The 15,507-nt window shown below is 37.0% G+C and overlaps 1 protein-coding gene across 1 annotated transcript; it reads right to left on the bottom strand.

Moving 5' to 3' along the window:
• Nucleotides 1-5,200: 5,200 nt before the first annotated feature.
• Nucleotides 5,201-15,388, bottom strand: LOC106374766 (UDP-D-xylose:L-fucose alpha-1,3-D-xylosyltransferase 3-like). Its single transcript, XM_013814718.3, has 5 exons — nt 14,555-15,388; nt 8,319-8,480; nt 8,031-8,246; nt 5,947-6,155; nt 5,201-5,849 (listed from the first exon to the last, which is right to left on the bottom strand). Exons 1-5 carry the CDS (start codon nt 15,011-15,013, stop codon nt 5,792-5,794), a joined length of 1,104 nt encoding a protein of 367 aa, XP_013670172.1. The 5' UTR covers nt 15,014-15,388; the 3' UTR covers nt 5,201-5,791.
• Nucleotides 15,389-15,507: the final 119 nt, after the last annotated feature.

Genomic DNA, 15,507 nt, shown 5'->3' with positions numbered 1-15,507 from the left:
AATGGGACTCGATGAACTGAATTGAATTGTTGTGGTGATGATTGATTGGTAGTTGATTCTAGTATGTTTGGATGTGTTGTCCCATGTGTTGTTGTGATTGAAGTTAGGATGCTAGAGAGAAATAAATGCTAGGACGATAGACGAGTAATGATTATAAAAGTTATTGAAGTAGAACTTGAATGCGATGTGTATTGTGTGTGACACCGATAGCGGGTGGCGTCTAGTGAATTGAGTCCCAAGTACAAGTATGAATGAAAAGGAAGGTAAATGAGAATGGGAAGGGATAAGTGAAAATGATAAGGAAGTGAAAGGATAAGTAAAAGTATGAGAGAATGATGTTAAGGTTAAGCATGGGTGGGAAAGCATATAGAGGGTCTAAGGAAAGTATGTGGGGTAGTAGTCCATGCTAGGTATCCATAGGAGATGTGGCCAATCCACAAGAATATGGAAGCACCCATAGGAGATGTGGCCAATCCACAAGAATATGGGGTAGAAGCCTAGTTGGGGCTACCCACTGTTGAAAAGGACGAAAAGATGAAAAGGATGTGCATTGTAGGGTTTTTAGCTCATGGTCGGGTAACAGGGAGTTAAAGGTGTCATAGGATCGAGTCGGTCTGGTATGATGAGTCGGTTAAGTCTAGGGTTTAACGTGTGTGGCAATGAGTGAGTTCATTGTAATGATTGATCACTAGGTTGCTAGAAATGTATGGAATTGAATGTGGACAATTAGTGATGACAGTATGAAATGATTAAAGTACATTACCTGATTGTAGTGGCTAGTCAGTCCTAGTTCCCGCATAGAGTAGTATAGAGTGTCATGCGGGCAGGCTGGTCTAGAGCCACTTCACTGAGTAACTTGTTGCTCACTCCTCCATTTCCATTTCCCTGTGCGCAGGATTGTAAGTAGAAGTATATGGATGTGGGTGTGACGGTATTTCAAAGAAGGTTATGCGCCCGTCGGCTCTCGGGACCAGTAACGGGACACGTAGGGTTGTCTAAATGAGTAGACACATGTCCATAACGCCCTTTCGATAACCCCGGTCGGACGCCGGGGGATCGGGCCGTTACAATTGGTATCAGATCGGGTTAAGATCCCTTAGTTCTGTCCTAAGGGATCGGCATTTCCGATGTTTTCAAAAAAAAAAAAAAAACTCGTTTTCGGAAAAAAAAAAAAAAAAAAAAATTTGATTGTGATTGTTACTAAGTATTTTCGGATTGTGAAAAGATTATTTAAATTTGATTCCATTCTTTACGGCATTATGTGTTTTGTACAGATGTGCCGAGTTTCTTTTTACAAACTATTGTGGTCCTACTCCTTTTATTTATGACATTCATTCGTTGGTTTTAAAGATTCCAGTAGAGTTATCATGCCTTGTATGCCTCCCTTGATTGTTGTGTGAATGTGTGAATCCATTTCGGTTACGAACGATTAGTCCGATTAACGGGGGAGGATTGTAACGGCCCGGTTCCTGGCCCATAAATTTCTTTAGGAATATGGGCTTCTCTACGGCCCATTTGGCAAAGACCTAGGGTTTTCCCTTCCCCTTCCTATAAAAAGAGATGCAGCCTCCATTTTCTCTCATTCTGAAACTTGAGCGAAGCTCTGCAGAGATTTAGAGAGACTAGGAAACCCTAGCCGTCAAGCTTCTCTTTTCCTTTTCTCTCTTCTTCTCTCAAGCCTCTCTCTCTCTCCCCCCTGCGCTGTCTCTCTCTCTCCTTCTCTCTCTCCTCTCTCCCTCCTCCTCGCCGATTGGTGGTGGTGGTCAGATCTCGCAGCTCTCTTGTTTCCTTGTTCCAGATCTGTTCAGATCTCCTCTCCCTTATCTCTTGTTTCCAGATCTGGATCCAGATCTAGGCTAAGGTGGAGTGTCTTGAACCCATCTTGTTCTCATGTACTGTATACTCCTTTATGTTGGAGTTAGGGTTGATTAGACCATGTTTGAAAGCTAGGATGATAGATCATGATTATTGCTAGGATGTTAGATGAAAGGAACATGATGCATAAGAACCCTCATACTGATAAATGGGACTCGATGAACTGAATTGAATTGTTGTGGTGATGATTGATTGGTAGTTGATTCTAGTATGTTTGGATGTGTTGTCCCATGTGTTGTTGTGATTGAAGTTAGGATGCTAGAGAGAAATAAATTCTAGGACGATAGACGAGTAATGATTATAAAAGTTATTGAAGTAGAACTTGAATGCGATGTGTATTGTGTGTGACACCGATAGCGGGTGGCGTCTAGTGAATTGAGTCCCAAGTACAAGTATGAATGAAAAAGGAAGGTAAATGAGAATGGGAAGGGATAAGTGAAAATGATAAGGAAGTGAAAGGATAAGTAAAAGTATGAGAGAATGATGTTAAGGTTAAGCATGGGTGGGAAAGCATATAGAGGGTCTAAGGAAAGTATGTGGGGTAGTAGTCCACGCTAGGTATCCATAGGAGATGTGGCCAATCCACAAGAATATGGAAGCACCCATAGGAGATGTGGCCAATCCACAAGAATATGGGGTAGAAGCCTAGTTGGGGCTACCCACTGTTGAAAAGGACGAAAAGATGAAAAGGATGTGCATTGTAGGGTTTTTAGCTCATGGTCGGGTAACAGGGAGTTAAAGGTGTCATAGGATCGAGTCGGTCTGGTATGATGAGTCGGTTAAGTCTAGGGTTTAACGTGTGTGGCAATGAGTGAGTTCATTGTAATGATTGATCACTAGGTTGCTAGAAATGTATGGAATTGAATGTGGACAATTAGTGATGACAGTATGAAATGATAAAAATACATTACCTGATTGTAGTGGCTAGTCAGTCCTAGTTCCCGCATAGAGTAGTATAGAGTGTCATGCGGGCAGGCTGGTCTAGAGCCACTTCACTGAGTAACTTGTTGCTCACTCCTCCATTTCCATTTCCCTGTGCGCAGGACTGTAAGTAGAAGTATATGGATGTGGGTGTGACGGTATTTCAAAGAAGGTTATGCGCCCGTCGGCTCTCGGGACCAGTAACGGGACACGTAGGATTGTCTAAATGAGTAGACACATGTCCATAACGCCCTTTCGATAACCCCGGTCGGAGGCCGGGGGATCGGGCCGTTACAATTGGTATCAGAGCGGGTTAAGATCCCTTAGTTCTGTCCTAAGGGATCGGCATTTCCGACGTTTTCAAAAAAAAAAAAAAAAAAAAAAAAAAAAAAATTTGATTGTGATTGTTACTAAGTATTTTCGGATTGTGAAAAGATTATTTAAATTTGATTCCATTCTTTAAGGCATTATGTGTTTTGTACAGATGTGCCGAGTTTCTTTTTACAAACTATTGTGGTCCTACTCCTTTTATTTATGACATTCATTCGTTGGTTTTAAAGATTCCAGTAGAGTTATCATGCCTTGTATGCCTCCCTTGATTGTTGTGTGAATGTGTGAATCCATTTCGGTTACGAACGATTAGTCCGAAGGGTGTGGGCCTTGGAATTCGGGGACGAATTCCGATTAACGGGGGAGGATTGTAACGGCCCGGTTCCTGGCCCATAAATTTCTTTAGGAATATGGGCTTCTCTACGGCCCATTTGGCAAAGACCTAGGGTTTTCCCTTCCCCTTCCTATAAAAAGAGATGCAGCCTCCATTTTCTCTCATTCTGAAACTTGAGCGAAGCTCTGCAGAGATTTAGAGAGACTAGGAAACCCTAGCCGTCAAGCTTCTCTTTTCCTTTTCTCTCTTCTTCTCTCAAGCCTCTCTCTCTCTCCCCCCTGCGCTGTCTCTCTCTCTCCTTCTCTCTCTCCTCTCTCCCTCCTCCTCGCCGATTGGTGGTGGTGGTCAGATCTCGCAGCTCTCTTGTTTCCTTGTTCCAGATCTGTTCAGATCTCCTCTCCCTTATCTCTTGTTTCCAGATCTGGATCCAGATCTAGGCTAAGGTGGAGTGTCTTGAACCCATCTTGTTCTCATGTACTGTATACTCCTTTATGTTGGAGTTAGGGTTGATTAGACCATGTTTGAAAGCTAGGATGATAGATCATGATTATTGCTAGGATGTTAGATGAAAGGAACATGATGCATAAGAACCCTCATACTGATAAATGGGACTCGATGAACTGAATTGAATTGTTGTGGTGATGATTGATTGGTAGTTGATTCTAGTATGTTTGGATGTGTTGTCCCATGTGTTGTTGTGATTGAAGTTAGGATGCTAGAGAGAAATAAATGCTAGGACGATAGACGAGTAATGATTATAAAAGTTATTGAAGTAGAACTTGAATGCGATGTGTATTGTGTGTGACACCGATAGCGGGTGGCGTCTAGTGAATTGAGTCCCAAGTACAAGTATGAATGAAAAAGGAAGGTAAATGAGAATGGGAAGGGATAAGTGAAAATGATAAGGAAGTGAAAGGATAAGTAAAAGTATGAGAGAATGATGTTAAGGTTAAGCATGGGTGGGAAAGCATATAGAGGGTCTAAGGAAAGTATGTGGGGTAGTAGTCCACGCTAGGTATCCATAGGAGATGTGGCCAATCCACAAGAATATGGAAGCACCCATAGGAGATGTGGCCAATCCACAAGAATATGGGGTAGAAGCCTAGTTGGGGCTACCCACTGTTGAAAAGGACGAAAAGATGAAAAGGATGTGCATTGTAGGGTTTTTAGCTCATGGTCGGGTAACAGGGAGTTAAAGGTGTCATAGGATCGAGTCGGTCTGGTATGATGAGTCGGTTAAGTCTAGGGTTTAACGTGTGTGGCAATGAGTGAGTTCATTGTAATGATTGATCACTAGGTTGCTAGAAATGTATGGAATTGAATGTGGACAATTAGTGATGCCAGTATGAAATGATAAAAATACATTACCTGATTGTAGTGGCTAGTCAGTCCTAGTTCCCGCATAGAGTAGTATAGAGTGTCATGCGGGCAGGCTGGTCTAGAGCCACTTCACTGAGTAACTTGTTGCTCACTCCTCCATTTCCATTTTCCTGTGCGCAGGACTGTAAGTAGAAGTATATGGATGTGGGTGTGACGGTATTTCAAAGAAGGTTATGCGCCCGTCGGCTCTCGGGACCAGTAACGGGACACGTAGAGTTGTCTAAATGAGTATAGACACATGTCCATAACGGCCTTTCGATAACCCCGGTCGGACGCCGGGGGATCGGGCCGTTACAGAGAGGCTCGCTATTGCTTTTGGTCTGATAAGCTTACTACCTCAAACTCCACTCCGTGTATTCAAGAATCTACGCGTCTGCAGCGATTGCCACGAGGTTACTAAACTAGCCTTAGCTTCCACGATTTGATTTTTTGAGAAGTTTTGACAGGGCGATCTCTCAAAGTCCTTTTAGTAGAAACTGTCAAATGATCGTCGGCGTGAAGCGATTGGTCCTTCTCTGAAGAATCATCTGGGAGAACATCATCTTCTTCGGATGATTTTAAAGCAGCAAAAGAAATACTTCCAAAGATAACTGCTAGCTCTTTGTTACCTGTTGCCTTACTTTCACCTTGAACCTGTTTACCAACTACAGTAGTTACAGGAGGCAGATTACTAGATGACGTACCGGATGGTCTTGATGAATTGTAGAAGTTAAATTAGTTTTGGTTAGAGAGGCATCTTTGAGGAAAAAGCAACTTCTGACCGTTAGCTAGTTGATATGTTAATCTGTAAAATGCCTAAGTGTCACTATCTAGAGATGCTTGTGATACTATAGTGTTGATTTACTGTCATAGCAAAAAAAATTGTATCTGAATACATCTTCGAGCAATAATTTTAAGATCCAATTTTGTTGTATATAAGAAATCCTCTAGAGGAAGTTCCGTTTTTGACTCCTATTTTAAACCTCTTTCCTTCTGTTTCTTCTCTTCATTATTTTCCTCTTGGACTAACCTGAATAGCAAAAAGAAATAGCAAATGATTGATATCGCGTGTTAGCGTCAGGATAACACCAAAAGAGATGAAATGTTTTGATGCAATCAAATTTTACTCTATTTTTCCCAGTGGTGACTCATGAAAATGATCATCGCCTAGCCACAGACCAAAATCTTGAAAGCGTTTCAACTTGTTTTTGTAGCCGACAATGTAATTATTATGAACTATCACATGTTTTCCCTTTGTCTCATTAACCCATTTCTGGTTCTTGAAGTACAATCCTCCTGACGGGAAAGCTGATTGTGGAAGCAAGTAGACATCTATCTGGATAATATAAAATCACAAAAGAGTTGAGAATGGACAAGTAGTGAAATTTTACATCTGAGATTGAAACTAACAGAGTCCTAATCGAGCATTGTAGATTAAGTTCGAAATCTCCGAGTACAAAAATTTTGGTCTAAAAAAAATTTAGTCTAACTTCTAATGTGTGATCCTAAAATATTCCATCAAGATGTGGGATATCATCAGCCAATCTTCAAAAGAATCAAACTTTATTTTATGGACGTTTAACTTAATATCAACTAGGTGATTCTCCGGTGTTCATGCACATAAATAAATATTTAGAAAATAATTAAATCATAATAGTTGTTTGTAATTTTTAAGTAATTTTATAATTTATATTTATGATGAATAAATCAAATTGTATTAAGTATCATTATTTTCCCATTCATTAATTTTTACATGTTAGGTCATTTAATTTATATTATGAGATATAAAATTGTATAAAGTATCATTATGTTCTTTTCTTTATTAGATATGTGATTTCATGTATAATAATTTTAATAGGTTCGTGTATGGCATGTTGAGCTCCATATTTTTTTTTTTCAAATTCAACAATTTTTAATTAAGTTAAAATTAAATTTTTTGTTTTCTTAGCTTCATTTAATTTGGTTCATCCTCCTAGAGTTCTAAATATATTTTATAAATCAGATAAAATTTGATATATGTTTTATCAAAAATATAGGAAATAAAAATATAATGTTGGAGTTGCACTAATAAACATAATCCATAATATTTTGTAAATTCATATACATACATATATGAATATATATATAATAAATAAATCCTATTTTAATCATGTACATATATATTTTTCTTAATTTGGCATGTGATTTGAGAAATGTCATATTAGATGACCAGTTATGTTTTTAAAATTATCATCATTTAATCATTTGATTAAAATATATTCATGATATAAAAATAAAATACATATCATTTTATTTTTTCATAATTATTTTATTTTTTCATATGTTATTTAAAATTTATATTCTTTTTAATTATTTGATCAAAATTATGATCATAATAAAATATTATTTAATATAACTTATAAATTATTTTATTTTTCAAATATTTTGCGAATTATGTTTATAAATATATATGAACTTATATTTTTGAAAATTTACAGATATTTTCGTTTGTATTTATGTTTTCTGAGAAAATTTTAATAAAAATCATGTTCAATATAATATTTCCATTTTATTTTTTATCTGCTTTTCTAGAAAGGAAATTCAAATTAAAAAGATTACTACAATATTTAATAGAAAATATAATATTTTTTTGCAATGAAAATTGGGTATAATTTTTAATTCATATAGTGTATCCGTGTAATTGACCTTCGTGAAAATCAAGTGAGGATGATACAAAGGAAACTCACTTCTCAAATAATATTATAAAAATTTTATTTATGTTGTTTTGGGAACATATAAAGTTAAAAATAGTTTTATCTATACAAAATATATATAATATATTCTTTTATTATTTATATGGTTTTCTCAAAAAGGAAATTTAAATTAAAAAGATAACTAAAATTTTATTAATAGAAATAAAATAATTAAAACAATTATACTGATGGCCATTGGGTATAATTTTTAATTCACTTAGGATATTCGTGTAATTGATTTTCGTGAGAATCAACGTACAAGGTATGAAACTGATATTTCAAATAATATTATAGAGAGTTGTAATGAGTGGACTCTTAATTTATCTCACTTTGGGTTTTCTCTAACGTCCAACATAGAATCATAACACATTATTTAATGATTTAAAGCACTAATATCATTAAACCCATTAATTGGGTAAAGAAGTTTATGACAAATTTATAGAAAGAAAATGTGTAACTTAGAGGAAGCAATCTCATACCTGAGTTATTTTGTGAAGTGCCCGATTAAAAGCAGGTTGATCATGTGGTTTCTTTGCTTCAGTGTTAGACCAAGGCTGAGCTCGAATTTCTTCCACCCATTTCTTCAATAGAAGCTTTGCACCACTAGTGCAACGCAAGAAAATCATGCAGCTACATACATAAGTCACTCCGTTTCGACTCGGTGGTAAACCATGAGAGTGATTTAAAGGCTTAATCTGACAGCACCAAGATCAACAGATAATAAGGGTAAATAAATACCCTAAAATGCCAAAGGCGAAGTTACGTACCGCAGTCATGTCATCCATAAAGTATACGTCCTGGCTTCCCTGTAAATACTTAAACGGATCTTGTAGCCAGACCATATCAACATCATTGTACATAACATTGTAACCTAGCTCCAAAATGTCCAAGAGATGTTGTGGTCTCCGAGAAGTAAGATTGTAGAAACCCTAATCAGAGATGATAAAATTGGTTAGAACATTGGATTATTCACATACAAATTATTTGTGTAGATGATTATCACAGTGGGCAGAGCTGGTCTTGCTATAAGCCCATCGAACATGGCTTGGACCAATATGTTTAAATATGTGAAAACCTTTGATATATACATATATTATTTATAATATATAAAATTAATACCTATGTTTATATAAAATTAATTTCTAAAATAATTATTTATAACTTTAATACGACCATATATTTAGATAAGAGTTTTCTAAAAATTATTATCCTGTCAAACTATGTCATATTTTATACCGGCCCAACTTAGGATCGGAGAAGTTTATTAGTTTATCGTGTTCATTAATTTACAAGGTATTAATTTGTAGAATTACTACTGTATTATTTACTATTTGTTTTTAATTTGAAAGTCCAATACCAAACTCGGCCATATAGATATAAATATGTAATACTTTAGCAAATTTGTTATAGAATTTAACAGCGAGAGACAAAAAAAAACTACACAGTTATATAAATTTGAAAATGTAATACTTAAGAAAATTTGTTTTATAATTCACAGTGTTGAAAAATAAACTTGATTTGGATCAAACATTATTGGGTTAATCATGTGTTGATCCAAAACTTAGCCCAAATTCTAGAAAAATCATCCACCTCCTTAAAATAAAAATCTAGATATTCTTATAGAAATATCTAGATAATTAAGATAAAATAATCTAGATTTTTAAGTATAATTCTCTAGATTTAAGATTAAAATATGTAAGATATTTTGTACTTTGAAGGCTATAAATACCTCCATTCTCTTCTCATTTTGCATCACCAAGAAATAACCAAGTTTTAAGAAACTTTCAAGTAATAAGAAATCCTCTTCTAAGTTATAAAATCTTTCTTCTTCACAAAGCTTCTTTCTCTTCAAACACTTAAACACTTTCTCCATCTTTATAAAAATTTTCATTCCAACAAAGTGGTATCAGAGCCACAAGTTCCTTTTGAAGATGGAAAATAATGGTGTCCCCTTCCAAGTTCCATTGCTCACTAAGAGCAACTATGACAATTGGAGTCTTAGGCTGATGGCTATCCTAGGAGCACATGATGTGTGGGAGATAGTCGAGAAAGGCTTCAATGAACCGGAGAATGATGGTGGTCTATCTCAAACTCAAAAGGATGGTTTGAGAGATTCAAGGAAGAGAGACAAGAAGGCTCTCTGTCTAATCTATCAAGGATTAGATGAAGATACATTTGAGAAGGTTGCTGGAGCAAAGACATCCAAAGAAGCATGGGAGAAGCTTCAGACATCTTACAAGGGAGCGGAACAAGTTAAGAAGGTACGTCTTCAAACTCTAAGAGGAGAATTTGAAGCATTACAAATGAAGGAAGGAGAACTCATCTCAGATTACTTCTCAAGAGTCTTGACGGTTACTAATAACCTAAAAAGAAATGGTGAGAAGTTAGATGATGTAAGAATCATGGAGAAAATTCTTAGATCATTGGATTCGAAATTCGAACACATTGTTACCATGATTGAAGAGACAAAAGACTTGGAGACTATGACAATGGAACAACTTCTTGGATCACTACAAGCTTATGAAGAAAAGAAGAAGAAGAAAGAAGATATTGTGGAGCAAGTTCTCAAGATGAGAATTGATCACAAGGAAGAAAGTGGCCGAAGCAATCCAAGACGTGGTGGCGGTCATTTCCGAGGACGAGACCGTGGTGTAAATGGACGAGGTTGGAGACCATATGAAGACAACTTCAACCAAAGAGGAGAGAATTCATCAAGAGGTCGTGGAAGAGGAAACCCAAAATCAAGGTACGATAAATCAAGTATCAAATGCTATAGTTGCGGAAAGTTTGGACATTATGCTTCTGAATGCAAAACTCCAAACAACAATAGAGTTGAAGAGAAGTCCAACTATGTTGAAGAACGGCGTAAGGAAGAAGATATGCTGTTGATGGCTTACAAGAAGGATGAACCAAATGAGGTTCACAAGTGGTACCTTGATAGTGGTGCAAGCAACCACATGTGTGGAAATAAAAGCATGTTCGTGGAGCTTGATGAATCGGTGAAAACCAATGTGGCTTTGGGAGATAAATCGAAGATGGAGGTGAAAGGTAAAGGAAATATTCTCATCCGCTTGAAGAATGGAGATCATCAATTCATTTCCAACGTTTACTACATTCCAAGCATGAAGACCAACATCTTGAGCCTAGGACAACTCTTAGAGAAAGGTTATGACATTCGACTAAAAGATAATAGCCTTTCTTTAAGAGATAATGCAAATAATCTCATCACAAAGGTGCCAATGTCAAGCAATAGAATGTTTATCCTAAACATTCAAAATGACATTGCACGATGTCTCAAGATGTGCTACAAGGAGGAATCTTGGCTTTGGCATCTTCGATTTGGTCATCTCAACTTCGGAGGCTTAGAGCTACTTTCCAAGAAAGAAATGGTGAAAGGATTACCTTGTATCAATCATCCAAATCAAGTGTGTGAAGGTTGCTTACTTGGAAAGCAATTCAAGATGAGTTTTCCAAAGGAGTCGGAGACAAGAGCAAGAAAGCCACTAGAACTCATACATACAGATGTATGTGGTCCGATCAAACCAAGTTCACTTGGTAAGAGTAACTATTTCCTTCTCTTTATTGATGACTTTTCAAGAAAAACATGGGTTTACTTTTTGAAACAAAAATCAGAAGTGTTTGAAAATTTCAAAAAGTTCAAAGCCCATGTTGAAAAGGAAAGTGGACTTAAGATCAAGTCCATGAGATCGGATCGAGGAGGAGAATTCATGTCCAAGGAGTTTCTTAAGTATTGTGAAGATAATGGCATCCGAAGACAGTTGACGGTGCCAAGAACCCCTCAACAAAATGGAGTAGCGGAAAGAAAGAATAGGACAATACTTGAGATGGCAAGAAGCATGCTCAAGAGTAAGAAGCTACCAAAGGAGTTGTGGGCAGAAGCAGTTGCTTGTGCGGTTTATATATCAAACCGTTCTCCAACAAAGAGTGTTTTAGAAAAGACACCACAAGAAGCTTGGAGCGGAAGGAAGCCCGGAGTCTCACACCTAAGAGTCTTTGGAAGCATTGCTCACGCTCATGTTCCAGACGAGAAGCGGAGCAAACTAGATGATAAAAGTGAGAAGTACATCTTCATTGGGTATGACGCTAACTCCAAAGGCTACAAGCTTTACAATCCTGAAACAAAGAAGACAATCATTAGTCGGAATGTCATCTTTGACGAAGAAGGAGAATGGGATTGGAGATCAAATAATGAAGACTACAACTTCTTTCCATCCTTTGAAGAAGAGAATGTGGAGCAACCGAGAGAAGAGCCAGCTACACCACCAACTTCACCAACAACAAGTTCTCAAGGAGATGAAAGCTCAAGTGAAAGGACTCCGCGTTTTAGAAGTCTACAAGATATCTACGAGGTAACTGAAAATAAAGACAATCTTACTCTATTTTGTCTATTTGCGGATTGCGAGCCTATGAACTTTGAAGAAGCTAAAGAAAAGAAGTCATGGAGAAGTGCAATGGATGAAGAAATCAAGTCGATTCAAAAGAATGATACATGGGAGTTAGCTTCACTTCCAAATGGACACAAAGCAATTGGTGTGAAGTGGGTGTACAAGGCAAAGAAGAACTCTAAAGGAGAAGTTGAAAGGTACAAGGCAAGATTGGTGGCAAAAGGCTATAGTCAAAGAGCCGGGATCGACTATGATGAGGTATTTGCTCCAGTTGCTCGCTTAGAAACGGTTAGACTAATCATTTCATTGGCAGCCCAAAAGAGTTGGAGGATACATCAAATGGATGTAAAATCAGCCTTCTTAAATGGAGACCTTGAGGAAGAAGTCTACATTGAGCAACCACAAGGCTACATAGTCAAAGGAGAAGAAGACAAAGTCTTAAGGCTGAAGAAGGCGCTTTATGGATTAAAGCAAGCACCAAGAGCATGGAACACTCGGATTGATAAGTATTTCAAGGAGAAAGGCTTCATCAAGTGTCCATATGAGCATGCACTTTATATCAAAAATCAAAACAATGATATATTGATTGCATGCTTATATGTTGATGACTTGATATTCACTGGCAACAATCCGATTATGTTTGAAGATTTCAAGATGGAGATGACAAAGGAGTTTGAGATGACCGACATTGGATTAATGTCATACTACCTTGGCATTGAAGTAAAGCAAGAAGAAAGTGGAATCTTCATTACTCAAGAAGGTTATGCTAAAGAGGTGCTTAAGAAGTTCAAGATGGATGATTCAAATCCAATGGAATGTGGAGTCAAGTTATCAAAGGAAGAAGTAGGAGAGAGTGTGGATCCAACACTCTTTAAGAGTCTAGTTGGAAGCTTACGATATCTAACGTGCACAAGGCCTGACATCCTACACGCAGTTGGAGTTGTGAGTCGATACATGGAGCATCCAACAACAACTCATTTCAAGGCAGCTAAGAGGATCCTACGCTATATCAAAGGTACTATCAACTTTGGCTTGTACTACTCTATCTCTGAAGATTGCAGGCTTATTGGATATAGCGATAGCGATTGGGGTGGAGATGTAGATGACCGGAAAAGCACAAGTGGCTTCGTGTTTTTCATTGGAGAAACCGCTTTCACATGGATGTCAAAGAAGCAACCAATTGTCACTCTTTCTACTTGTGAAGCGGAGTATGTGGCAGCTACTTCATGTGTTTGCCATGCTATTTGGTTACGAAACTTGCTAAAGGAGCTGAACCTACCACAAGAGGAGCCAACGAAGATCTTTGTGGATAACAAGTCGGCAATAGCATTGGCAAAGAATCCAGTCTTCCACGATCAGAGTAAGCACATCGATACTCGTTAATTATCACTACATAAGAGAATGTGTTACCAATATGGATGTGCAATTGGAGTATGTGAAGACAAATGATCAAGTAGCTGATATCTTCACCAAGCCACTCAAACGAGAAGACTTCATCAAGATGAGGAGCTTACTCGGAGTAACCAAATCAAGTTTAAGAGGGGGTATTGAAAAATAAACTTGATTTGGATCAAACATTATTGGGTTAATCATGTGTTGATCCAAAACTTAGCCCAAATTCTAGAAAAATCATCCACCTCCTTAAAATAAAAATCTAGATATTCTTATAGAAATATCTAGATAATTAAGATAAAATAATCTAGATTTTTAAGTAGAATTCTCTAGATTTAAGATTAAAATATGTAAGATATTTTGTACTTTGGAGGCTATAAATACCTCCATTCTCTTCTCATTTTGCATCACCAAGAAATAACCAAGTTTGTAAGAAACTTTCAAATAATAAAAAATCCTCTTCTAAGTTATAAAATCTTTCTTCTTCACAAAGCTTCTTTCTCTTCAAACACTTAAACACTTTCTCCATCTTTATAAAATTTTTCATTCCAATACACAGTTAGAAAAAGATGAAAATCTTATTCCAACCCTTTATAACTGAAAAATATGTAAATATATGATAAGTAATTCGATATATATTTCACTCCGCGCATGGGCGGGGTTACCACCTAGTATCTTAATAAATTAAAGATTTCAGTTACATAAGAATAGAAATTTTAGAGGGCCAAAATATTTTTTTTTAATCTCTTATAACCTTAGAAGTTTCAGGACCAGCACCTTAAGTAGATCAATCCTTTTGGTATGTATATAGTAGTTATGAATAGGCATCGAACTGGGATAGAAGAATAGAACCTAGTATGGACATATAGTGCTTACATACATATGATCCCTACGCTTCAACCAGATCAATCATTTTGTCTTCAAACTAACCAATCATAATTCATTATAGTTAAAGTTGTAACTTCAAGGGAATAAGAACCGCAAGGCATAAAAGAGAGCTGATAAGCACTTATATCGTAAACTCAATCAAAACAGGGGATGCAAAAATTAGTAAAACAAAAAATCGGATGCAAAATCAATTCACAAACTTATGATCAGAGTGAAATAACAGTAGCTATTAAACGAACTTATGTAAGGATCCATCTCATAATATTTAAAGCTAGAGATAGACATTGCATACGAAAAGGTGAAACATCTCGGTGTACCTGGGAACCAAAATGGTGTGCGGCTTTAGGATCCAACGCTGGAGGAATGAGAACGGCATGACCAGGCCACTTCTCGTTAACTTTGTACAGAAGAGCATAATCTTCAGCGATCACGAGAACTTTTTCATGATGCTTCTGTCTAGAAATGCTAATCAGCCAGTTGTTGAGAAAAGGCAAGAAAGGATAACTAACTGCGCAGACGATCACCGTCCCATTCTTAGCCACAAACTTGGCCGCCTGAGCAAGGGTATAGTCACGCCAGTCAGAGACCACAAAAGAAGGAGAAGGTGGAGGAGAAGAAGTTGAGGTTCTGTTTGGAAACATGAATAAGGGAAACTCTGACAAAGGTAAGCATACACCGAGGAGAACCAAGAGAGCTAGAAGGAGGAGGAAAAGACCGTTGCGGTTTAGAAATGAAATGGGACGGTTTGAGATTGGACGTTGTTGCTGCTGCCCCATTGTTGTCGCCGGAAATTAATCAAAATTGGTGAGAAAATTTTCGTAAGTTGGGGTCGGATCCAAAAACGGGAAAATATGAGAAACAAAAAAAAGTCAGCGACACGGTTCAGGAATGACAACGTGTAGAGATACTCAATCTCCATTATTATTAATTTATAAATTTAATATTGTATATCACAATAAGAGATAACCTACACTATGATTCATGCGTTCTTTTATAAAAAATATACATTATTATGTGGTTTGATGTTTCGTGTTGCGTGCATTATGTGTACATAAAAGGTCACAATAAGGCTAAAACGCAGTTGAAATTTGCGGAAATACTTCCTATTTCAAAGTTCAACAGTCTAAGAAATGAGTACATTAACCACGAGCGTCTGTTCCAATGACTTGCATGAACAAAAGATGACTCATCGCGATAAACAAATAAAACAAATCTAGTTAGTTGTTGGCACGTCTGTGTCATGTGCTCGATTAATTACGAATCAAATATT

This window comes from Brassica napus, chromosome C1 (assembly GCF_020379485.1).
Source record: "Brassica napus cultivar Da-Ae chromosome C1, Da-Ae, whole genome shotgun sequence".
Lineage (NCBI taxonomy): Eukaryota > Viridiplantae > Streptophyta > Magnoliopsida > Brassicales > Brassicaceae > Brassica > Brassica napus.
Note: the sequence above shows the minus strand (reverse complement) of the source record. Positions and strands in the feature narration are given on the sequence as shown.